The sequence below is a fragment of the Syngnathus scovelli genome, chromosome 21 (genome assembly GCF_024217435.2).
Source record: "Syngnathus scovelli strain Florida chromosome 21, RoL_Ssco_1.2, whole genome shotgun sequence".
Lineage (NCBI taxonomy): Eukaryota > Metazoa > Chordata > Actinopteri > Syngnathiformes > Syngnathidae > Syngnathus > Syngnathus scovelli.
This window is the reverse complement of record NC_090867.1, coordinates 8,472,225-8,494,926: the sequence shown is the minus strand read 5'-3', so window position 1 is coordinate 8,494,926 and position 22,702 is coordinate 8,472,225. Positions and strand designations below refer to the sequence as shown.

General features: G+C 44.4%; 5 protein-coding genes and 1 long non-coding RNA gene across 12 annotated transcripts; 5 read left to right on the top strand and 1 right to left on the bottom strand.

The window, feature by feature from the left end:
- Positions 1 to 108: 108 nt before the first annotated feature.
- LOC125991729 (upstream-binding factor 1-like protein 1) lies at positions 109 to 2,249 on the top strand. Its single transcript, XM_049760065.1, has 12 exons — positions 109 to 291; positions 354 to 538; positions 619 to 690; positions 800 to 955; positions 1,016 to 1,071; positions 1,147 to 1,171; positions 1,252 to 1,304; positions 1,373 to 1,514; positions 1,587 to 1,628; positions 1,765 to 1,809; positions 1,882 to 1,950; positions 2,023 to 2,249. The coding sequence occupies exons 1-12, from the start codon at positions 282 to 284 to the stop codon at positions 2,068 to 2,070; spliced, it is 903 nt and encodes a 300-aa protein (XP_049616022.1). The 5' UTR covers positions 109 to 281; the 3' UTR covers positions 2,071 to 2,249.
- A 283-nt stretch (positions 2,250 to 2,532) lies between these two features.
- atxn7l3b (ataxin 7 like 3b) lies at positions 2,533 to 5,213 on the top strand. 3 transcript variants are annotated; one of them, XM_049760068.2, is made up of 8 exons: positions 2,533 to 2,641; positions 3,057 to 3,298; positions 3,363 to 3,495; positions 3,620 to 3,791; positions 3,894 to 3,994; positions 4,074 to 4,096; positions 4,202 to 4,247; positions 4,492 to 5,213. In XM_049760068.2, the coding sequence occupies exons 2-8, from the start codon at positions 3,248 to 3,250 to the stop codon at positions 4,569 to 4,571; spliced, it is 606 nt and encodes a 201-aa protein (XP_049616025.1). In that variant the 5' UTR covers positions 2,533 to 2,641; positions 3,057 to 3,247; the 3' UTR covers positions 4,572 to 5,213. The 3 variants fall into 3 exon arrangements, with proteins under 3 accessions (XP_049616025.1, XP_049616026.1, XP_049616024.1); XM_049760069.2 differs by having other exon boundaries at positions 2,604 to 2,641; positions 3,175 to 3,298; XM_049760067.2 differs by lacking the exon at positions 2,533 to 2,641 and adding an exon at positions 2,659 to 2,836.
- A 366-nt stretch (positions 5,214 to 5,579) lies between these two features.
- smarcd2 (SWI/SNF related, matrix associated, actin dependent regulator of chromatin, subfamily d, member 2) lies at positions 5,580 to 11,380 on the top strand. 4 transcript variants are annotated; one of them, XM_049760053.2, is made up of 14 exons: positions 5,589 to 6,107; positions 6,604 to 6,794; positions 7,376 to 7,418; positions 7,492 to 7,614; positions 8,030 to 8,149; positions 8,384 to 8,473; positions 8,825 to 8,920; positions 9,304 to 9,405; positions 9,481 to 9,642; positions 9,738 to 9,835; positions 10,035 to 10,170; positions 10,238 to 10,360; positions 10,428 to 10,529; positions 10,599 to 11,380. In XM_049760053.2, exons 1-14 carry the CDS (start codon positions 5,955 to 5,957, stop codon positions 10,650 to 10,652), a joined length of 1,593 nt encoding a protein of 530 aa, XP_049616010.1. In that variant the 5' UTR covers positions 5,589 to 5,954; the 3' UTR covers positions 10,653 to 11,380. The 4 variants fall into 4 exon arrangements, with proteins under 4 accessions (XP_049616011.1, XP_049616010.1, XP_049616009.1 ...); XM_049760052.2 differs by having other exon boundaries at positions 5,634 to 6,107; positions 8,381 to 8,473; XM_049760055.2 differs by lacking the exon at positions 8,384 to 8,473 and having other exon boundaries at positions 5,652 to 6,107.
- A 302-nt stretch (positions 11,381 to 11,682) lies between these two features.
- Positions 11,683 to 14,567, top strand: psmc5 (proteasome 26S subunit, ATPase 5). The gene is made up of 12 exons (XM_049760060.2): positions 11,683 to 11,821; positions 12,474 to 12,545; positions 12,622 to 12,691; positions 12,785 to 12,882; positions 12,961 to 13,017; positions 13,086 to 13,316; positions 13,380 to 13,506; positions 13,582 to 13,772; positions 13,844 to 13,942; positions 14,015 to 14,125; positions 14,191 to 14,277; positions 14,390 to 14,567. Exons 1-12 carry the CDS (start codon positions 11,798 to 11,800, stop codon positions 14,441 to 14,443), a joined length of 1,221 nt encoding a protein of 406 aa, XP_049616017.1. The 5' UTR covers positions 11,683 to 11,797; the 3' UTR covers positions 14,444 to 14,567.
- Position 14,568: 1 nt separating this feature from the next.
- Positions 14,569 to 18,923, bottom strand: LOC125991722 (MAGUK p55 subfamily member 3). Of its 2 annotated transcripts, XM_049760050.2 has the most exons (18): positions 18,783 to 18,923; positions 18,595 to 18,713; positions 18,399 to 18,476; positions 18,251 to 18,334; positions 18,051 to 18,188; positions 17,885 to 17,966; positions 17,549 to 17,634; positions 17,398 to 17,472; positions 17,124 to 17,320; positions 16,942 to 16,994; positions 16,468 to 16,485; positions 16,283 to 16,312; positions 16,009 to 16,161; positions 15,848 to 15,928; positions 15,666 to 15,759; positions 15,483 to 15,591; positions 15,022 to 15,144; positions 14,569 to 14,930 (listed from the first exon to the last, which is right to left on the bottom strand). In XM_049760050.2, the coding sequence occupies exons 1-18, from the start codon at positions 18,820 to 18,822 to the stop codon at positions 14,748 to 14,750; spliced, it is 1,743 nt and encodes a 580-aa protein (XP_049616007.1). In that variant the 5' UTR covers positions 18,823 to 18,923; the 3' UTR covers positions 14,569 to 14,747. The 2 variants fall into 2 exon arrangements, with proteins under 2 accessions (XP_049616007.1, XP_049616008.1); XM_049760051.2 differs by lacking the exon at positions 16,283 to 16,312 and having other exon boundaries at positions 18,783 to 18,888.
- LOC137839831 (uncharacterized) lies at positions 18,537 to 19,733 on the top strand. Its single transcript, XR_011086163.1, has 2 exons — positions 18,537 to 18,685; positions 18,795 to 19,733. It is a non-coding gene; the product is annotated as an uncharacterized lncRNA (long non-coding RNA).
- The last annotated feature ends 2,969 nt before the right edge of the window (positions 19,734 to 22,702 follow it).

Below are 22,702 nucleotides of genomic sequence, written 5' to 3'. Positions count from 1 at the left end.
CAATGTTTTTAAAATGTGTTTTTTCTAGTTTATTATTAGTATTACTGTCCTTGTTATACAGTAAACAGTCAGTTTTACTCACATTAAAACGCTAGAGGGCGCAATGTCCTCCTGTCCCCGTCATCCTGATTACACGAAGAAGACATGCTCGTTCGTGATTGGTTCTCAAAAGACCATGCTTGCCCATCAGTGACATGTTCTCATTATATTCATGGTGGTACTCATATTTTTGTTATTAACACGATAAACGCTGAAACACGAGAAGTCCGCTCGAAGCCAAAATGGACACAGGTAGGAACTGCATACATCAGCAACTCCAACCGGTTGTTTGAAATGTATTTTTGTTTTTTTAGGCAACAAAGTATGGACGAGTGAAAACCTGTCGAAGCTTGTGAGTGCGATGAAAAAGAACATCTTAGACTCTGACCGAATGAAAACGTTTTCCCAAGGCGTCAAGTCGCTGGACTGGGGAAAAGTGGCATTCCCTCCCTTTTCACCTGAAGATTGCCGAGATAGGTGGAGAGTTGTAGCGCACAATGTGAGCCGAGTTTCCTTTTTTTTTTTTTTTTTTTATTGTACAGATTCTGTTTTGTACGAACATGCTCATTCTATTTACAGATGCGCAAGTTTCGAACACTCGCAGAGCTTCTTGATGAAGCTGCAGACGAACTTTCAAATACACCCAGACTGGTAAATGAATGAAATCCTTATTTGGTGCATTTAACAACAGATCATTAACGTTGTAAACAGAAAATGCCCACTAAATACACACAGTACTTTTAATCCATTTGTTTTTTAGGTTGATTCAAAGCCCCCAAAGAAACCTGGTCATCCAAGCATCATTTTTTACCAAGAGAACATGTACAAATATCATGAGCAGCACCCAAGTCTGACTCGCAAAATGCTCTTCAAAATAATCACAGACAAATACAAAGCCCTGACAAAAGAAGAAAAAGTAAGCCCCAATTTTTTTTTCTTGTTGTGAATGCATCACTACTCATTTGATCAATTACAGTCCCCATATGTGGCAAAGTACCAGCATGCGCTTGCGCAATACAAGAGGAAGTTAAGGTACTAAAATCATTTTGTGATAAAATCATCTGAATATTGTTTTTAAAAAATCCATGTGGCTCATTCTTGTTGCAGGAATGAGGAGAGGACGCAATTAAAAGTATGACAACTTCACATCTGTAGGCTTATTTGTTTGACCCAGTGCAGTTGCAAAATTCGAATTGATGCATTTCTTTCTAGGAACAAAGTTCGGAGGAATCCACGGGGGACCCCCAGCCTCCAAAGCCCCCCATGTAAGACACGCACAAATGGGTTAACATGGATTTTTATTTGCTTCAAATTGTGTGTTGTGTGTCTGTAGAAGCGGTTATCAATTATTCTGCAAGGAGCAGATGCAGTCCATGGAGGACGTTCCCAAAAGGTCCTACATGGTCGAGTGGGCCAAACGCTGGCGTGAGTTGACAAACGACGAGAGGAGCAGCTTCAGAAAGCGCTGTGAAGCGGTACGTGCGCAAGCTTTTTATACGTGGACACTGTTTATCAATTTGAAGTATGATCGTATTTACCTCGCGTAGATGAAGACAGATTACGCGCAGAAGATGGCGCATTATCGTTTGGTGAGTCTTTTTCAAGATTGTGAAGCTGAGCATGGCGGGAAAACATCACGTTGAATTGCAATATTGAAAAAAATCGGATTCATTTCAAAATCGCTTGGCCCTAATGTGAAATTCACGCCAAACATTTCAATGACAGAGTCGTCAACGCCCTGACAGACACAAAGATGATCCAAGACCCTCAGTGAGTATTAAGAATGCTCTGTTGTTTACAGCGTGGTATTTTTGTCATGTTTTTGTGTCGCTTGTCTTTCAGGATTCCGAAGATGAAGACATTGAGGATAGCAGCAGCGATGAAGAGGAGCAGTATTTGGATTACAATGAGGTCAGGATGATGAAACAGGAGTTTATATTTTGTTGTTGTTGCCACACTAAAACGAGCAATGTCAATCCACAGGAGTATGACGATGAGGACGTCGGTGACATTTGCTTTAATGTCTTTTAGATGGACAGAGTTCTCCTTTTATGTGAAATGTTAAACTTTGGATTTTGAATCAATGAATGCTTTCAAAATACCAGCAGAAACAATGTTATTAATTGCCACTATGTGTCTCTATTCATGTTTATCTGCACTGGTATGCATTTACATTGTGTTTAATAAAATATTTTAATACCATGGAAAAATGAATGCTGTTTTTTTAGGATGTCTGTTAGTAGTATTCCAAAAATACAGTTATCCCAGAATTCCACTTCTTCCACCCCCCCAAAAAAAGTTAGTTGAAATGACACCTTCAACAAATCATTCCCATTACAAATTCAAACTGTTCACATCATTCAGAACCTCTTGATATTGGAAAGGTTAACACATATATTCATTAAAAAAAACACATTTCACCTATGGATAATAATAACAAGGACTCGTTTTATTTTTTACTCAAGTAATTGAATAAACTAAACCGTCTATATATTTTTTCCTCCAATCAAGAAGCGAGCAAAGGTAGAAAGTGAAGGCGTCGCGCTGCGATCGATTGCTTCTGTCTGATCTGCGATCTAAAGATGGATGCCTGCCGCACTAGGTAAATAAACCCAATCAAGACATTTAGCGCGGTTGCGCTGACTGCAGACGCGTTTGAATCCACGGCGAGATGTTTGCAAACGAGTGTACGCGTGTTTTTACGAGATGTTGCGAGAGCAACAGCCGCAATGCAGCGGCGTTGACGTGAGCTTTCGGGGCCGGCGCAAATCTCGACGGTGAAAGCCATTCAAGGGAGGTAACTACCAACACTTTGGAGTCGCTCATTTAAACTCGTTGAATGTAACGTTGGAAGCTCATCGCGTTGTGTTCGCTTGTAAGCCGCTTGTAAGCCGCCTTGTCGATCCTGCTTTTCTTTGTTTTGTTCCGCCTGATTTTTTTTCTTCCAAAGGGGGGGTGGAGGTAATTGGAGTCTTCGCCAATGTAACGTGCTTTTTTTTCTTTGTCTTCATCCTCAGCATATAAAGTGGAAAAAGAGAGGAAATCCTCGCAAGTGATCCGATATGCATTTGTGAGCCACCTGCAGCACGTTTTGCTTCTTGTGATCGAGTTCCTCCACCAATCTCCTCCCCGCAGCCCTGTTTTGGCCGAGGCTTGCTGAGCTGCAGCATGACCACAGCAGCGACGGCTCATTTGGATCTTCTGGCAAATGAAAATGGAGGAGGTTTCAATGTCCAGCCTGGACAACAGCAAGCTGGAGGTGCGGAGAAAATGCAGCAGAGTGAGGGATTGAGTTTGACAGCCTTGTTTCCTGCCGCCTACAGGGCCTAGCGCAGGACATCCTGTCTGACCTGGTGGAGGACGCCTGCCTGGGCCTTTGCTTCGAGGTGCACCGGGCTGTCAAGCAGGGGTATTTCTTCCTGGAAGACACGGACCAAGAAAGCATGCGGGACTTTGGTGAGGAGATCTACATAAACGTGGTCTACTCCAAACTTGTCCTCAACAACGGTTCAACTTTTGTGTCTTGTTCAATGTGCTCTCTAAATCCACATCCTTACTGATCTTCTTTTTGTGTCTAAAGAAATCGTGGACCAGCCAGGGTTGGATGTGTTCGGCCAGGTGTACAACCAGTGGAAAAACAAAGAGTGCGTTTGTCCTAACTGCAACCGAAGTATCGCCGCGTCGCGATTCGCCCCGCACCTGGAGAAGTGCCTCGGCATGGGACGCAACAGCAGCCGTATAGCCAACCGCAGGTAAGGCGTCCCACAAAAAAAAAAAAAAAAGGCATGGGAATGAAGACATGTTTTTTGAACTCTTACTTTCACGGCATTTTCTTCCTTTTTTTTTTTTCACAGAATAGTCACAGGTAACAACACCAACAACAAGTCCGAGAGCGACCAAGAAGACAACGACGATGTCAACGATAACGACTGGTCGTACGGGGCGGAAAAGAAAGGTCCCTTTATCAATTATTGGCTTTCTAAATGATAATAATTGTGTAAAATGTCTTATTCTTTATTTGCTCACATTTACAGCCAAGAAAAGAAAAGCTGAGAAGGTAATTTTATCATTATTGTTCTAATAACCATCTTTTAATTTTGAGGCCGTGCAGTGTAAATTCACCGATTCCCAAAAATTACTTTTGTGTCACTTGTCACTTCAGAATCCAAATTCACCAAGACGATCCAAATCCTTCAAGCATAAGAGCAGTAAGTGAACCGCCACATTAGGTATAATTATCCATCCAGAAATTGTGAATGAGTGAACAGAAAAAGTCTACACACCCCTCTTCAAAATACCAGGTTTTTGTGAGAAGGTCCAATATAAATAATTTAAAATTTTCTTTCCACCATTCATGTGACTTAAAACCGTTGCAACTCAACTGAAAAAAAAAAAGTGAAATCATTTGAAAAGGAGAAGTAAAAATTGCTTATTGTGACCTTTTGCCCACAGGCATGATGGGTCCTCGACGTCGCCTGGACAACCAGGAAAGCCCACGCATGTTGATGAAAGATGAGACCTTCCCTCAATAACGACGCGTGCTAACAACCAGCAGTGCTTGAATGTGGTGAAAGTATTTTTTTTTTCGCTGGCTCGTACGGTAATGACTTCTCAGACCTCCCACTTAATACTTGACACTTTTTTTTTTTTTTTTTTCAAATCATCGTACAGACACTGGCTATTTTTGTCCTCTGCTGGACAGTCTCTCACCGTGATAATGATTCTAATGCATATATCAATGTGTTGTAGGAAAAAAAAAAAAAAGAGTGAATTACGCACAGAACGCGTATGTAATTCAGCTTTGTATTTTCTTCCGGAAGAAAATTACTAAGGGTCACATTACGTTTCAGACAATCACTAGAAATGGGTTGTCTTCTGTTGTCACATCTCTCCGTGAGTTTGAACAAGAAACAATTCGCTCGCCAACGAGTGAACATTTAATTGTACAAGCAATTGCTGCAGAAGCAGGTGTCTTTTTTTTTTCTTTCTTTTTTTTTGGGAGGAGGGATGGACTTGTTCTTTAGGGTTCGAACATGTCTATCTTGTGTTTACAGTGTAAAAGGGTTGCACAAATCCTCAGTGTGATGTGATAGTGTAAATATTCAGATAGTTGAATTGCTGCTATAACGGCTCGGTTTCTTTCATGTTTTATCATAATAAATTTGTTAGATGTCTTTTGGGCGTCAATGCAACTGACTTAATTGCTGCTTAGACCCAAGCACCAGGGGGCGCTGTCGAATCAGGAAGTGTTATTTAGATAGTCGGAATAGTTAAAATAAATCTTCAAGAAATATTTATTGTTCATTTTGATAATAGTCACTGTATTGATCAGGTGGTAGGGAAATGTGAAGTTTATTTTTTGTGTTTTTTTTTTTTTTTTTTTTTGTAATGCGCTCCTGCGGTGTTTGGTGCTTTCAGGTGCCGGCAACTAAAATGCGTACATCGTATAACTTTTCTGATAAGATTCTGTTAAAAGGTTCAGCGGGTAAGTAATGAAGACTAATTATATTTGTGGGGAAAATGTCATTGCAAAAGCCAAACAAAACAATGCTTTGCTGTGAAAAATAGAGCGAAGCGCATTGTTATTGCCAAATTACCAATGTTTGTAAACGCAGCATTCGACATACGAGCTATTGCCTAAAAAACACAACGCCAATGTAAGCTGGTTGAAAAGGCGTCCAACATTCACATCAGTTCAGTATTCGAACCAGAACAACTAGTTATAAACAAAAACCCGGAACTTAACACAACAGGAATCGAACCTCGTTTATTTTTATTTGTTTTGTTGTTGTTTACATTACGCGCTGTCAGACCACGTCAAGGTAACGCGAATTAGTAACTTTTAAACTTAGACACAACCACTCAAGGTTGGAGCGACCTTTTCTCTCGTTTTCCCCGTCACTGGAAATCACGAAATGTCGACGAGGGGAAGCTTCACGGGTCCGACTATGAGCCCTGGTCTGAACCCGATGAATGTTGGACTCTCAGCGGGCTTGAGGATGCCCGGGATGCCGCCAACTGCAGCGGCATACCCCCGCTCCTTAAGCGGCGCAGCGCAGTACACCCAGGTTGGTTTTTGCTTCTTTTGCATGGTTATACTTGATTAAACTCCGCGGTCAAAAGGTTAACCGAAAGGTTTTCTATCCCCGATTAGCGTTTACTATACAAAACATTCGTTTTTAAACGATAATAAAGCAGCGCCGTCATTGTGCAGCCGTGCTTCCGCATTTGAAAGTCGCTACAAATTCGGGTTTAACGCACAAGGCATGATGAAGGAACTTTTGAATGTTTTCTATTTTTCAAAAGTTCAAAAGACTCGGGATCTTTGAGTTGAAATGAAATCAAAGGTTTATCACTAGCACCATCTGTAAGTGAGCCTCACTCGGAGCCATATGGGGTCAACCCAACATGTGGGTCAAATGTGCCATTACTGTTTTTAATACTGAATCACGCAGTCGTCTCAAAAATGGAGCAGAATAATGAAACTAAGAGTAGCCAACCACTGGTATATGTATTTAGAATATATTATTTAAGTGAGTCAATATTTCTTATTCCCCCTGCCAGCGTCCAGGGATGCCCCTTGGTAGAATTGGGGGCTCGATGGGAGTTCAGCTTCCCGGTCCCTCGTATGGCAGCAGCAGCATGCCCATGCGGCCTAACATGGGGCCTCCAGCAGGCATGGACCCCACGCGGAAGCGCTTATTTCATCACCACCTTCAGCAACAGCAAGAGGCGCTGGGAGGCCACCGCCGAGGGTAAGGCGTGAAGAAGTGTGTGATGAAAGAAGAAGAAGCAACGGTTCTTAAAAAAAGTCTGTTGAAATGCCACATGGCCAAGCTGACGGATAAACTTCATTTCTAAGTCACGCAATCAGTAAATTTGATAGAACACCATCCCTAATTCTAGTAGTCAAGCACTAAACAGTAAATACATCTTCAACCAAACACACGAGGCTCACAGTCATGGCAGCATCTCGTGACTGGAGACCGGTGGCTATTTTTGACTTCAAACCGCTCTGTGATGCCACACTCAACCACGGCAAGTCTTGAGGTGTGGCTCCGTTTGCAGTCTCATCCACAATGAAGCTCTTTCACGGCCTGCCGAAGTCTCCCCGTAGATTAATTGGCCCCCGAAGCGACACTTTGGACTCTTCCGAGAATACTTAAAAGGATTCCTGATGATGTGGAACTGTGATGAAGTACAAATAATTGCTAAATGTGTGAGCGTGATGGTTTCTTTGAACAATGAACAATAAGTCTCTGGAAAAAAAAAATCCAGAATTTACCATACTTAAGTAGGCACTCGATGCAGATAATCATATTTCATTTGATTTTAGGGCTAAAAGACGCAAGATGGCCGACAAGGTTCTCCCACAGAGAGTAAGAGATTTAACATTACGTTTGGGAATTTGCTGTGGTCATTCTACATAATATCTTCATGCTGCCTCTGTAGATCCGCGACCTGGTGCCAGAGTCTCAGGCCTATATGGACCTCTTGGCTTTTGAGAGGAAACTGGATCAAACCATTGCACGGAAGCGCATGGAAATACAGGAGGCTATAAAGAAGCCCATTACGGTACGTATGTAACATTGTGACATAAATAGGCAATTGGAATGTATAGAAAAGCTATGGTCCTAAGGCGCTTCCCTGCGGTACACCAGCATTTCTTTGTGTTTCACTGTGACCACTGCTAGACAAAAACTTCATTTTGATGAGAGTATTTTTCCGAAAACTTAATGACAAACAGCTCTGAACACTCTCTGACCCCACGTATTGTGCAAAAATGTAACTAATCTTCATAATGAGCACATTTCCCAGCAAAATGTACTTGAATAAATCAAATTGTCTCAGAAAGTAACTCATGGTTCTTTGTAAAAAAAAAAAAAAAAAAAAAAAATCTGCTTGTCATTTTTCAACCTTCACTCTAAATTTAACAGACGCCAGCTTGTCTAAAAGCTCTTGCTTGTTTGTTTCCTTTTTGATGACGCAGCAAAAACGCAAGCTCAGGATCTACATTTCCAACACGTACACCCCGTGCAAGCCCGAGGGCGAGGAGGCAGAGAAGGTGTCCTCCTGGGAACTGCGAGTGGAGGGAAAACTTTTGGAAGAAGTAAGCCGATTCCACTGGAATCTCCTTCCGGGCATTTGTATTTTCGGGCTCCATTGTTGCGTCTCTTCTGGTCGCGGCCGGTTGGCTGGGGTGACGCGTCCAGATGTGCGTTTACTGCGCTCCACCCCGACACACGCAGGCCCCCGCGTTGGTTTGGAAGGCGGGAATTGAAACCACAGGCCGTTACATACCACGGGGCTGACATGCCTCTCCTCCCTCCATCAATTCCAGCAGCACTGGCGGTGTCATCTGGGGCCACATGAAGGGGATGTTCAGGCATGCTGCTCACAGCCCAGAAGGGATGTCGGAGAAGAAGTGAAAGAGGTCGTGTTGTGCAAACATGCTTCCACAGGGCCGGGGTGGGGCGGGGAGGGAGCGGGCGGGCGGGCGGGCGTGCTCGCAGCTTTTTCTATTTGTCTCCACTTTTTATGCTTCAATTTGGTCAGCGCAAAGCAATGCAGCTGCAAACGTCGCATAAACTGGAATCATAAAAACACGGACAAAACTAAGGAAACGATGGCGTCATTAGAAGAGGGAAACTTGAATTGTACTTTTGAAGGCCTGAACAAAAAGCTTTGTTGGTAGTTCAACAAAATTGAGATATTTAATCTTAGTTTGCTCAGCGTTTTTATTTTCGCTGCTCATGTATGTCTTCTACGCACGCTGTGTCCCTAGCCTGGCAAGCAGAAGAGGAAGTTCTCATCTTTCTTCAAGAGCCTGGTGATCGAGCTCGATAAGGAGCTCTACGGACCCGACAACCACTTGGTGGAGGTATGACATAAGTTCGCAAGCATTCCACTTTGAATTTCAACATGTGCAAAACAGCAATGCTTTCCACCAGCCTGACTTGACCCCAAATCAGGCCTTTGTTTGACACGGTTCAGGGTTGGCGGCAATTCCAGATCTCAATCTTTTGTTGGTCCATAAACATTTGATTACAGAACACCAAGGTTAGGTTAACGTAGCTCCTGAAAATAATCCTTGTCCTTTGAATTTGGAAGAACATTAGAACTCACTTCAATAAGGACTTGTTCCTTGTAGACCTGCAACTAATGACTTCCTTAATATTTGTATTTCTTTTTTTATGAACTTGTACTCCACAAATTGACTCCGGAATGTGATTTAACCACATTTATTGTCCTTGAATGTGTCAGTGGCACCGAATGCCTACCACTCAGGAGACGGACGGTTTCCAGGTAAAAAGACCCGGTGACGTCAACGTCAAATGCACGCTCCTGCTCATGCTTGACCACCAGGTGTGTGTGTCATCTTTCTCATTTATCATATTAATAAAAAAAGAATGCTCAACTGTTTTTATTCTTTTGGCACAGCCTCCCCAGTACAAACTGGATCTGCGGCTGGCTCGGCTGCTGGGCGTGCACACGCAAACGCGGGCCAGCATCATGCAGGCACTTTGGCTCTACATCAAGAACAACAAATTGCAAGACAGTCACGAGAAGGAGTACATCAACTGCAACCATTATTTCAGAAAGGTCTGACAACAACAGGACGCCAAAGCACTACTTGTACTTTTCTCACAGCTTGTTGCCTGTCCTTTTTTTCTTTTATAATTTGTAATGTTGAACAGATTTTTGGCTGCACTCGCATGAGGTTTTCTGAGATTCCGATGAAACTGGCCGGGCTACTCCAGCACCCTGACCCCATTGTGATCAATCACATGATTAGGTATGCTTGCTTGGATTGGAATTTCCTCCATTTTTTTTTTTAACCATGTCTGGTTGAAGTGGCTCAATGCCATTTTGTGGCATCTCTACTTTGAAGTCAGTCATAGCCATGTCTAAGAGAAAAATTGTGTTTGGGCACCCCCTGGTGGAATTTATTGGCAATTGTGAATTAGCATTTCTGTGCCTTTGTCTTTGGACAGCGTGGACCCCAATGACCAGAAAAAGACGGCGTGCTACGACATCGACGTGGAGGTGGACGACCCGCTGAAGAGCCAAATGAGCAGCTTCCTGTCGTCCACCACCAACCAGCAGGAAATCGCCGCGCTAGAGACCAAGGTCCATCTAGCAGCTGAATCCAGGAAAAAAAAAAACTTGCGTGACTCTTGTTACTTCGCATTGGCAGATACACGAGACCATCGAGTACATCAACCAGCTGAAGACCGAGAGAGATTTCATGTTGAGCTTCAGCAATAATCCTCAGGACTTCATCCAGGACTGGCTCAAATCTCAGTGCAGAGACCTTAAAGTGAACATTTTATGTTTCTTCTAATCATAACACCCACTTTGTTGTTTAACTTGATATTGTCCTCCAGGTAATGACAGAAGTGTCAGGAAATCCAGAAGAAGAGAGGAGGACTGAATTCTACCAGGCGCCATGGATGCCCGAAGCAGTTGGCAGATACGTGTACACCAAAGTACGTCAGGATGGCGCAACGTTGCGACTCCGCTGTTCTCTTTCTAACTGACTCCTGCTTCACTTTCAGGTGCAGCAGCGAAGACAAGAACTGGAGCAGGTTCTTGGGATCAGACTCACCTAAAGCGTCTTTTGATTAAGAATGAGTCCAAATTCAAATGTTTACTAGCTTTTCTGAAATTCATTCAATCTTCCAAGTAGATTGTCATTTTCAGCCTTGTTGCATTTAAAAAAAAAAAAAAAAAAAAAAAGTTTATGGTACAGTGTTTCTTCCCACGCTTCATTCCAAAGGTGTCTGTTTGTAAGTCATATCTTTTTGATAATACTAAAATATTTGAAGCCATTCTAAAATATACATATACACAAAGGTATATTTTTATTTCGAGAATTGTGAACCAATACTCTGAAAGAGCAAAAAATTGTCTTTGGGAAATGATTGCTGTTTTTATTTTAAACTTTGTGAATGTTTACATGTTATTTTTCTATGGTATTACATTGTTTGAGTTACACAAATAGGTTCGAAATGTCTGTAAAATCAATGTGTTTTGTTTGTAATACTTTGTAATTGCATTAATCGGCTCATCATTGGAATGCTTTTGTTGCACCGGGATTGCTTTTATTTCCTTGAACATTCCATGTTTACAGATATGCCAAACTGTTAAGAATATCATGTTGCTTCTTCCTTTCCCCCCCCCAAGGTGGTTAGATATTTGCATGTTATTTGAACTTCAAGCTCTTGATCTTTTATACATTTGTAGTATGCCCCCCCCCACCCCCCGTGACCCGACTCCGGATAAGCGGTAGAAAATTGATGGATGGAGTATTTTTTAATAAACATGCAGACAATTTTCATATTACAGTGCTTATTTTAGTGACTGGTACAAGGTGACGAGTCTGACTTGATGCTATGAAGGTGCTTGTTAGGACAAGTCTGAGAGCTCTGGCGCTTCAGTTGGAACCGGTGTGGCTGGTCTTGCATGGAGTTATAGTTACTATTTAAATAACCACATACACAACAAACCAACATTACTATTTTTATACAAAACTAATGAAAATATAAATAAGTTGATACATCAGCTTATATACCTATCACTGAAAATAGATCAGTTTAAGAGCGGTGTTGTAGTGTTTATTTTAAGTGCTCTCTTAGTGGGTGATTTACGGTAGCATTTATTCGGCGGAGTTAGTTTTGCCCAGTAGAGGGCGCTGTGGTACATTCATATCCAACTGGAAATACGTCACCTCTTAAACGGATGCTAGCTTTCCAAGATGGAGGGGGACGGCACCGACAATGTAGGTGGATTTGTCAGCTCGTTTATACACTTTTGTCCTAGAATTGCCTTTAAGCGCTGTCAGCGTACTTTTATTTCAATTATTATCTAATTTGAATGAATTATAACTTGTATGACGAGTGTAGTTTATTGATAAAACCCTCTTGAGACCAAACGATGTTGCTCCCGTGTTTGCTGTATCATTGCGGCTAGGCTAGTCGAGCAGCTAGCTCGTGCTGTGTCCATTTAACGCATCCATGTAGGCATGTCTTTTTACCCTCACAATGTAGACTATAAATATACGTATTTACGTCTGCTTTGTTTACGCTGTTAGTCGGTCCGCTGCCTCGAACACGACGGCATTGCCTGCGAGCTTTGCTTGTTGCTGACTCACTTTACCTTCACTTGCTTACGATACATTTTTAATCGTTTGCACTTGTCTTTGCACTTGTTCAAGTCATTTATTAATCCTGGATTTTTTTTTAGGTATCCAAAATGATAACAAATGATGCATATCGTGTATTGGGTCTAGTGTATAGTCATTCGTCATTGACATCATTTTATGTCAGTGTGGCAAGATAGATAATAGTAAGGTTGAAGCCGTCTTCTATTGTTAATAAAACCAGCATATATTAAACATAACACCTGATTTATCGATTTCACTGTTTTTCCAGATGGAGATGGGCGAGAGTAAAGGTGGAACAGGTCTTCGGCAGTACTACTTATCGAAAATAGAAGAATTACAGGTAAGCAAATGTTTTTTTTGTTGCAAACTTATAGTCCACTATTCGACATCTTTAACCTCCTTTTTGTTTCCAACAGTTGACTGTGAACGAGAAGAGCCAGAATCTCAGACGACTTCAAGCACAGAGAAATGAGCTCAACGCTAAAGGTATTTTTGGGGTTAACACTAGTTATGTATTTTATTTTTTTTAATCTTTCCCCTTTTTGTGAAAATAACTGCCCCCAATGAATTATCTTTCAGTGCGTCTCCTCCGTGAGGAGCTGCAGTTGCTTCAAGAGCAAGGCTCCTATGTAGGAGAAGTGGTCAGGGTCATGGACAAAAAGAAAGTGCTGGTCAAGGTATACACTCCAGATTTTGGACAAAAATACACTTAGCCAGCACAAGTAATATGGATTTATTTTCTTCACTTCCCCCAGGTACATCCAGAGGGGAAATTTGTGGTTGACGTGGATAAAAACATTGACATCAATGATGTGAGTATTGTGGAAGTTGATTTGTCCATTTACATGAGCCTGCTTTTCACTGGGCCCTTCTCTCCCAGGTAACCCCCAACTGCCGCGTGGCTCTCCGCAACGACAGTTACACGCTGCACAAGATCCTCCCCAACAAGGTGGATCCTCTGGTCTCCCTCATGATGGTGGAGAAGGTTCCCGACTCCACCTATGAGATGATTGGTGGACTGGACAAGCAGATTAAGGAAATCAAAGAAGTCATCGAACTTCCCGTCAAACACCCGGAGCTTTTTGAAGCTTTGGGCATCGCACAGCCCAAGGTGAGTGACAAGTGCAAGGACGTTCAAAATGGACGGATGTTTAAACGTTTGTGGTTGTTTTAGGGTGTGCTGCTCTACGGACCTCCGGGGACAGGAAAGACCCTGCTGGCCAGAGCTGTAGCCCACCACACCGACTGCACCTTCATCAGGGTGTCGGGGTCTGAGCTGGTGCAAAAGTTCATAGGAGAGGGTGAGTGCTAATCACGCATGTCGCCGGATACGTTTTATTTCTGCTTGAATCTAAACTTAAGTTTTGTCCTGAAAGGCGCTCGGATGGTGCGCGAGCTTTTTGTCATGGCCCGAGAGCATGCGCCCTCCATCATCTTCATGGATGAAATCGATTCCATTGGCTCGTCTCGCCTGGAGGGTGGCTCGGGCGGAGACAGCGAAGTGCAGAGGACCATGTTAGAGTTGCTCAACCAGCTGGATGGCTTTGAGGCCACCAAGAACATCAAGGTGGAGCTGCTGCCATCGCTGGCGTAGTGAGTGTTCAAGTGTGTCTAAAATGTGCTCTGTGCCGGCGGCAGGTCATCATGGCCACCAACCGTATCGACATCCTGGACTCGGCTCTCCTCAGGCCAGGAAGAATTGACAGGAAGATTGAGTTCCCCCCTCCCAATGAAGAGGTGACGCTCTCCCAGATTCAAATCCACGCTGGCGACATCACACCACAACATCACTTTTTTTTGGTCCGCCAGGCTCGCCTCGACATCCTCAAGATTCACTCGCGGAAGATGAACCTGACGCGAGGCATCAACTTGAGGAAGATCGCCGAGCTCATGCCTGGAGCATCGGGCGCCGAGGTTAAGGTGAGAGTTTGCCACCCGCTAGTTGCATTTGTGTTATCCAAACACGTTGTGCTTGTGCTGTGAAGGGCGTGTGCACGGAGGCGGGCATGTACGCCCTGCGAGAGAGGCGAGTACACGTCACCCAGGAGGACTTTGAGATGGCCGTGGCAAAGGTTGGTCAACTTTGATTTCTTTTTTCCCCTTTTTAATCGAGTAAACTTTGCCGCGAGCTTCAAAGTTATTATGTGCAAAGACTTCCTAAGCTTTTGGTTAATTGTCCTGCAGGTGATGCAGAAAGACAACGAGAAGAACATGTCCATCAAGAAGCTGTGGAAGTAACTTGCTTCTCTTTGCACACAAGGCGGGCCTCACATGTATAGTTTCCTGAGTTTGTTCATGGTTTACTTTCAAATTGTTGCATTTGTCCTAAAATAAATAGATAGCCCACACACACCAAAACAAAGTTCATTTGAAAAGTTTTATTATCAACAGCAAACACTTCAAAAATATCAGACAAGTAGCTGCCGCTGTGAATGGACTCTGTGCATGTTAACCAACACAAAAGTGGATTTATTTGGCACTTGCAGCAAGTTGAAGAAAAATGTTGACACAGTGGTGTTGGCAGCAGGTTCAGGTTTAAGGTCTAGGACGTCCTCAGCCAGGACACGGGCACCCACTGGGGCTCCAGTCGTACCCGCTCCAGCACGGCATGGAGCTCTGCCATGGCACTGAGCGGATCCTCCTTTACCAGCACGTAATCCAGCCAGTGGCCGTAGCGCTGCTCTAGCCGCTCTGCCGACTGTCTCATGTCCATCAAGTCCTGCTCCTGCAACCCCCCAGAAAAACAAAAAAAGCTTGACGACCCCAATGTGCATTTCTACCATCACGCCCGAGGCCGACATGGGCGTGCCACTCACCGTGACGGCGACACTGACGAGCGAGGAGCAGGAGCTGAGAGACTTCTTCTCGCTATCCAAGACAGAAGGTCTCACAAAGATGACGTAGGGCTTGAAAGCCGGCGTGCGAAGAACCTTCAATGCCTTTGGGGAAATGTTGGCAAGGCAGCAAGAAGAAAAAAAGTGCAGTCAAACCTCCGTTTAACAGAAATAGTTGGTTGTCAGGCTTTGCTATCCAACTCAAACATGGTAAGTTTGGCTCAAGGTAAATTTGATTGAAAGGCAAATTTCAAACATAGACAACTTTTTTCCATCAGCAGGTTGTTATCACTCCTCCCGCTGCTTCGAGGGACTTTAACCTGAGGCACCATCACAATCAAGCCAAGACCAGCGCAGCAGTGTTAGAAGGTATGGTAAAAAATTCAAACTTTTTTGGGACCCCCCCCCCACACTATTTGAGGTCAGCACTTCCCCACACCAACCTCAGGCTGCACGTCCACAAGGCAAATTTTATTTTGAAGCAGAGTTCTGTGAATGGACTCCAAACTGGTGCCGTATAAATTCTCCTTATACTCGCCGTATTCAATGAACCTGCAAGAGAACAGAGGCATGTCAAACTTTTCCAGCCCGACTGACGCCGTTCATCTGGACAGTCCTGTACTCACTTGCCATCGTTGATGCCGGCCTCAAAAGACGTTCTGGTGATGAAGTGATACTCCACTCCCTCACGCTCATGACTCTTCCTGGCTCGTGTGGTGTCTTTGATGGCACAAATCGAAAGAAAGAAAACAACGCCCGCTCACAAATATGACTCGAACGTGCGAGTCTTTCTCGAGAGGGCACTCACGAGGCACGGCCAATCCGTAAAGTCTGGGATTGTCTGCGATCACCTTCTGTTTGAGCTCGGCGATGCGGCTTCCCAGGGATCCTGAACACAACACACGGACGACCACCCCCGTTAGCAAACGAGGGGAGCGCCAGATGGATGGACGGACGGACGCCATCTACCGAGCAGCACGACAAGGCGAGGCCTGTCGCCAGGCAGATAAAGCGTCACTTCCTCGTAGATCAGGAAATCAACGTGATTGGCGTCGGGGGTGCAAGGCTCAACCAATGAGTTCTTCTGCTCTCTCTTGAGACGGAAACTTCTGCGCTGGCCAGCTGTGGTCAAACAAGAGTTATTGGACTCAATTCTGAAACTCAACTGTGGCCTTGGAATTGGGAGGAACTACAATCTCTGTCTAATGCGAGAAGACCGATTCAGACATTTGTTGATCCTCACCAACATCTTTTCCCTCAAGGTCGCTGTCGTCTGGGGAGGAGCGAGTGGAAAGGAGAGGAGGAGGAGGAGACAGGACGAGAGGAAGGTTGGCACAACACGGCACGTTCAACACAATCACGGGGGGTGAGCAAGCCAACCGGAATGAATACACTTTAGTACATCGCTCGAGCGTGTTAAAGTCCTACCTCGGTCGTGTCGCTCGTCTGAGAGGGGCAATGCAAGGAAGGACACACAACAATCACTGCAGAGAACAACACAAAATGACAACCACGGTTTCTTTTTTAACAACAGCAAATGTTTCATTAACTGTTACTGCTAAATCCTTGTGTTTTTGTTGTCCTGGATGTAACTCTAATCCTCAACATCAAAGTGCATCTTTCTGCATCCATACAAAAGAACAACCACAATAAAAGCAGCACCTTTTGCTTATGCGGCCCTTTTTCATTTAATGCTGTCCTCTAATTGGATTACACCATAGATTGTGGAGATTAAAGCGGGATCCGCTGTTCTGGTTCCGTAATCTCTCTTGATGCTGCTCGTCTCTGTGATTACATTTGACCCGTGTGACAGCGTACGAGCAGCGATCTTATCTTAAGTCGCTTGTCAGTTTGGGGTGCATACGGGTAATGGCGGGCGGGCGGGCGGGCGGGTCGTCTTACATGTAGCCGCGATGGACGGGAAGGAGCTGGTCTTCAGGCGGTACCTCAGGCGCCTGTCAAATGACCAAATCAAATGACTCGTTAAAACATCATACTGAATTTGTGATGCGTGTGGCTTTAAAGGGTCAGGTTGATTTCTAAGTGTGTTGGCTTGTTTTAAAAATATCTAAGATCAAGCACACCTCTCCTGGAAGTGCGCCGAGGGGATCAGCGCGGCGCGCAGGTTGCAGTCGCCCACTTTCTTGGCCTGCCACCAAGTGGCGTCTTCCTGGCTCACCACCTGAAGGATGTCGCCGCGTTTAAAAGGAAGCCCCGCCTCCTGACAGGGCGTAGCTCGGTCCTCGAGGGGCACGTAGTCAAACAAAGCCCGTAGGTAGACCTGCGCAACGTAGGCAAGGTCAAATCAGATTACTCCTGGCTTCTGATGATTTGTTTTCATCTTCAAAATGTCCTGACCCTGCTTTCTTTCAGCTTGTCTTCTTCTATGACGGCTGGGATGATTTTCAATGTGATGGAGCCTTGCGACTTGGACTGGTGTTAAAAGACATCACGGCGTCAAGCAGCGCTTTCGTCTCTGAATTGAAACCGGTGAAAACGTGACGTTTACCAGAATGTGACTTATTTCATCCGGCCTTTTGTGGTTTATCAGGCTGCCGTTGAGCTCCCGCAACTCGTCCCCCACGTGCACCAGACCTGGCAACGCAAACACGCACGACATTGTGTGAAGCACGAAGTTGATGACATCTCCATGGCAACATCCAGCCAGCCCTGTTTGAAACCTCCAAATATGCAATCTCCTGGCACTAATCTGAAGGATTTAATCTCTGTTGACAGTTTGCAACGCATTACACAACGTAATCTCCTCACTTGTGTGTCAGAGCTGACAAGGAAGTCCACTTATTGCAAAGTCAAAACCCCCCAAAAAGGCAAAAGCACCTCTCACCACTACGGTCGGCCGCTCCTCCCCTCATGATCCGCGCCACGATGACTGCGCCGGTTGCCTCGTCTCGCCTAATGGTCGCACCCTGGATGGAGGAAATGAAGTAAACCTCCATCCGACTCCAACAATGAATGGAATTCAAAGCGACGTGGCCAAATTTTCATCCCACCAGAGGCTCCTTGTTCTTCACCAGTCGGACAATCTTCACCGACTCCTCCTCGGGCTCGTTCTCCACATCCTCTGGCAAGGGAGGCAGCACCGGGTCAAAATTCTTCTGGGCCACTGTGTCATGGGTCGACAGCATAGCCTGTGAAGAGAGGCACGTTTGGATTCATCAAAAGAGGACATTATTTTTTTGTAATCGTCTACCTTGATGTGAGGGGCATTCAAGAGAAGCAGCAGCTCTTTCCCCTCCTTCTCCTCGAGAAGCCTGTTCTGGAGTTCTTCTGTTAGCTTGGACACAAATTCAAAACTGTCAAGAAAAATGACATTTAGGGTGAGGACGCGCTGCACTTACATGTTCCGCCAGGCAGGAGGCGTTGTGCAGGACCGGCGTGGGGCTCTGCTTTTTGTACTGCTTCAGTTTCTCATGAATCTGAGAGTTGGACTTCATTAGCACAGAGGAACCTGCCCTCATTTTTGTATGCATTTTGTCTGTAGAGTTAAAGCAAAGCAACAGAAGTCTTTTTGCTTGCAGGAGAAGACACGCCCACCTTCATTAGGTAGCAGAGGCTCTTCTCACTGAAGACATCTTTGAGGAAGACCAGGTCCTCCTCATGGTTGGCACCAGGGTGTAGCTGAGAGGTGAGCAGGGCCAATGTCTCGTGTAGATCTATCGTATGACATCATGGAGTTTGTTAAAGAAATTGCGGAAGCGTCCGACACGTTGTGTGCCTTCTACCTGTGTTTGCAGATACCACAGGCATGCTTGGCTGCGTCATTCAAGGAAGGGAAAGGAGAGTGGCTCCAATGGTGGTGTCCGCTGCTCCTCAAGACCAGATAAGTTGTCTTCACAATGAAAAACATTTGATATTTATCAATGGTAGTATAAAGCTCAGAGCATTTCCCTCCCACGGTGGAATGAAATGGCCTTATGATGAATTGTAACAAGGCCACCCTTGAATTTGACTGCTGAGTACGATTGTGGGATTGAACTCTCACAATGAAAGGTCAAGCACAACTATTAAAGTGTCTTGACCGGTAGCGTCACCCTCGCTAACCTCGACGTGATCGCCACTGATTCCACATGTCCATCCATCTGTCTGCTCACCAGATAAGACAAGGACATAAAAAAAAAATCGGAAAAATTTGATTGCTTTACTGGTGAGTGCCAGTCAGTCATCCATCTGATTAATACGGTGATTTGAAGTGGCCGTTCCCCCACTGCGCACTCGTCTTTCAAGCCGCCGCTGCCGCCCTTCATCTCCTCACTCTCTCTAATTACGAGAGCTCAAAGCCAACAACGTCCTGCTTTTCTTTTCGCAGCAATCTGCCTTCCTGGCTGACATATGGTGGCATTATCTCGCCTGCTTTATTCAACATGGCATCTGCTGGAGAGCTGAGACACAAGCGGCAGACGATCAGGGGAACGGACAAGTGGCCATTATGTGTGTTTCAAGGTGAAATTGTATTGGCTGGGTTGCTATGGCGATTGGTGAATCATACTACTTTGTTAATTTCACAGTATAGACGTGCGTTGAGACATAAGCAGCATCACACATAAGCCGGCCATAAACTTTGGCAATTAGGCTAAAAGCTTGTTAAAAATCAATGTCTGTCAATCATCGAGCTATACAACAAAGTCGTCATCGTGCCTGACACAAATTGGTAAATTGTTCCTGCACACATGCCACCTGTTTGCCGTGCTTATTTTGCTGCGGGGTGACTCTGGGATTGGAGTGGGGGGGCGGGGGCAGAAAAAGACCATCTGCCCATCCTGTGCATACAGGAAAACTCACAAATCGCGTGACAATAGAATGAAGGCTTGGAGTCATTGCTTCGGTCAGTTGGAATCGCTTAATGTGATTCTGCCTGATTGACAGAGGGTCCCTGTTATTACATAAACGTGTACATACACACGGACATTTGGCCAAACTAATATTCCTGTAGTGCGGGTCTTTGGAGAGAGACGGATCGGGGGCAAGGTCATCAATTCAGTTGTGGCCATCTGCCATGTGTGTGTGTGTGTATACATGTACATTTCAATTTTTATCCAACGTTTCTTAAGTAATAGCATTTATTTGACACTAAAACAAATCTTATAGCGTTAGAGTAAGTAAAATGTTCCAAAAAGAGGATACATCGGTGAATTGTTTTTTCTGCCACCTAGTGGAAAAGCATGTCATTGCCGGTCACTATTGGTCAGTGGCACAGACACCTGAGCAAATAGATTATTTCTTGAATATCAGTTAGTTGAGTCATCTACATTTAAAAATTAAGCCCCAGTGGTAGTTAAAGACTGGTGAGCAAATAATCCAATCTGTAAACACTGACATGCAAACAAAATAAGCCGATCTGATGATGCCAAATTCTAAGTGTGGGAAATAAAAGAGAAAAGAATGCAGGGCTAGGCGATGAGGAAAGCCAGAAGGCTCTTAAGAGGCTTACAAGAGGAACACGACTTCCAAACACCTTCATGACACACAGCAGCCAGGCAGGCAAGACAGAGGCTGGAGCCAGCCAGCAGATTGAACTCAGCTTGCGGGGCAGATGGACGACCCGGGGTCTCTTTGGCAAGCCATTGCACTCTGTTGGTAGGTGGCCAAACGCTCGAAGCTCCCTCTCACTTTGTTTTTAAGGGTGCAAACGAATGGAGCGCTCCAAAAGCTCTTAGTAAATCAATTCTATTGGGAGCATTAGCCTAAATACAGTAATATCCAACGAGGTAAGCACACCATAACTCATAAATAATAACGGGACAGTGGAGGAAAAAGTTAGTTATACCAGAAAGTGAAAGAAGCTGATGCTTCTGTGGTGATTGACACTAATTTAACCCCGCCCCCTTTAAAAAATTTTTTTATTTCTAGTAGGTGGATACTTTCTATATACTCCCTATAATTTACAAACGCACTTAACAACGGGTGTTTTAAAATGAACAAAATATTTCTATATATAAAACCACACAAATGTCAGTCATTCGAGGTAGCCAGGCAACCGATAAGGAATCTGCGCAATTTTGAGCATCCTCACCCTGTTAGAGGCTCGTCTTATTCTCCTTTTTTTCCTCTCTGCTGTCTTCCTCTTCGTCTCTTTTGTGTCTTGACTTCCCTGTCGTTGCGCCGGCGTTCACACACGAGCTTTTATTTGTGTGCCCCCTCTCCCCCCCACCATCCATCCTATGCCTCCTCCCATCTCGGCCGTCCGCCATCCTCCTCGCTGCGATTCATTCGAGTGTGCATTATAAATTTCTTTTTTCACTTTAACCAGTAGGTGTCGGTAATGCCCATTGAAGCTGGTGCCACCTCGCCTTAAAACAAAACGAAGAAGAAGATGACGTCACGTCCCTTTCACGAACGAGTCGTGAATTGCATTTCCCGTTCGACAACTGAACGGATCTGTGAATGAACGAATCTGTGAGTGAGTGAGTTGCATTTCCAGTTCATCGCGAGAACGGATCAGTGAGAGAACGAATCCGGATTTTCCCGTTCGTTCCCCGGTGCATCAACGGATCAGTCAGTGAAGGTGTTGCGTCTCATCTGGCGTGAACTATGTAAGTCAGAATGTCGATTTACGATTTGCCAAGGAAAGAAAGAACCACTCACTGAAACACCACTTCTTTTATGCACGTTTTCTCCGAGCTAACGGCTAATTTTATTGCATGAAGGGATGCGCCGTTATGCAAAAACGGGGAGATAATGCTGCTCTTTGGGTAATCTTGATTTTAAAAAATTAAAGATCGTGATCAGCGGGGGGGCCCCATTTCAACCCCTTACACTGAGTGCCAAGCAGGGAAGAAATGAGTACCATTGTTATGATGGTCACTGGTATGACCCGGCCGGGATTTGAAACCCCAACCTCCCAATCTCAGGGCGGACACTCTCCTCTTAGGCCACTGAGCTGGTAAACACTTGTATCGTAGTATAACACTTATAGTCGTTTTTAAATAATGTGTATGCCTATATACGCCTAAATATTGTTATCCAATATATCTACTGCAATTTCACATTGGATTGCTGGTTTGAAATGTACTTTTAATATTATTATTATTATTTTTAATAAACATTAAAAACCTGTTAAAACTTGTCTGGTGTTTTATTCCTTGTTTCTTTTTTCGCCAATTAAAACATTAACTGCTTTATATGACAATATGTGTAGGTACACCTCATGGACACGTCAAAAGGTGCACTACACGAGGTAAAAAAAAAGAATAAATGAATAAATAAAGGGTTAATTGCACAACAAAAGCACATCCAGGATTATTCTCACACCTGGGATCGAACCAAATTCTTACCGAGCAAGAGCCCGAGTCACTAACCAGTCGGCTATTTTGACCGGCAGTATTTTTGAACTAGTGATGTGCATTCCAGTTCGTAAATGAACAGCTAAGAATCGGTTGTGTGTGTTTAACGAGGGTAACTTGGAAAACATATTGGAACGCGGCCCCGAGGACTAGAGCTGGACACTTGTGACCTTTAACCATGATATTTCCCTAATAAAGTGGCCTGTTATTAGGTACACTTGAAAATGGCGGTGTACCTAATGGAGTGTCCAAGTGACGTCACAGATCAAACAGCCAATCAAAAAGTGGGGGTGTGACTCCCTCGTTAAGTGCAGGTGCGGGAAAACTTTTAGCTTCTTTCACGTTCCAAAGTAGCTAAAAGT

Coding starts and splice junctions, on each gene's coding strand:
- LOC125991729 (XM_049760065.1), top strand. Junction 691..799: donor TTTCAAATACACCCAGACTG/GTAAATGAATGA, acceptor TTTGTTTTTTAG/GTTGATTCAAAGCCCCCAAA. Junction 1,172..1,251: donor AGGAGAGGACGCAATTAAAA/GTATGACAACTT, acceptor ATTTCTTTCTAG/GAACAAAGTTCGGAGGAATC.
- atxn7l3b (XM_049760068.2), top strand. CDS start 3,248: ATGAAAATGGAGGAGGTTTCAATGTCCAGCCTGGACAACAGCAAGCTG. Junction 3,299..3,362: donor TGGACAACAGCAAGCTGGAG/GTGCGGAGAAAA, acceptor TGCCGCCTACAG/GGCCTAGCGCAGGACATCCT. Junction 3,792..3,893: donor AGCCGTATAGCCAACCGCAG/GTAAGGCGTCCC, acceptor TTTTTTTCACAG/AATAGTCACAGGTAACAACA.
- smarcd2 (XM_049760052.2), top strand. CDS start 5,955: ATGTCGACGAGGGGAAGCTTCACGGGTCCGACTATGAGCCCTGGTCTG. Junction 8,150..8,380: donor AGGGAAAACTTTTGGAAGAA/GTAAGCCGATTC, acceptor CATCAATTCCAG/CAGCACTGGCGGTGTCATCT. Junction 8,474..8,824: donor TCGGAGAAGAAGTGAAAGAG/GTCGTGTTGTGC, acceptor CTGTGTCCCTAG/CCTGGCAAGCAGAAGAGGAA.
- psmc5 (XM_049760060.2), top strand. CDS start 11,798: ATGGAGGGGGACGGCACCGACAAT. Junction 13,507..13,581: donor GCAAAAGTTCATAGGAGAGG/GTGAGTGCTAAT, acceptor TTGTCCTGAAAG/GCGCTCGGATGGTGCGCGAG. Junction 14,278..14,389: donor TTGAGATGGCCGTGGCAAAG/GTTGGTCAACTT, acceptor ATTGTCCTGCAG/GTGATGCAGAAAGACAACGA.
- LOC125991722 (XM_049760050.2), bottom strand. CDS start 18,822: ATGACGCAGCCAAGCATGCCTGTGGTATCTGCAAACACAG. Junction 18,335..18,398: donor CCTCCTGCCTGGCGGAACAT/GTAAGTGCAGCG, acceptor TTTGTGTCCAAG/CTAACAGAAGAACTCCAGAA. Junction 15,760..15,847: donor TTACGGATTGGCCGTGCCTC/GTGAGTGCCCTC, acceptor GTGCCATCAAAG/ACACCACACGAGCCAGGAAG.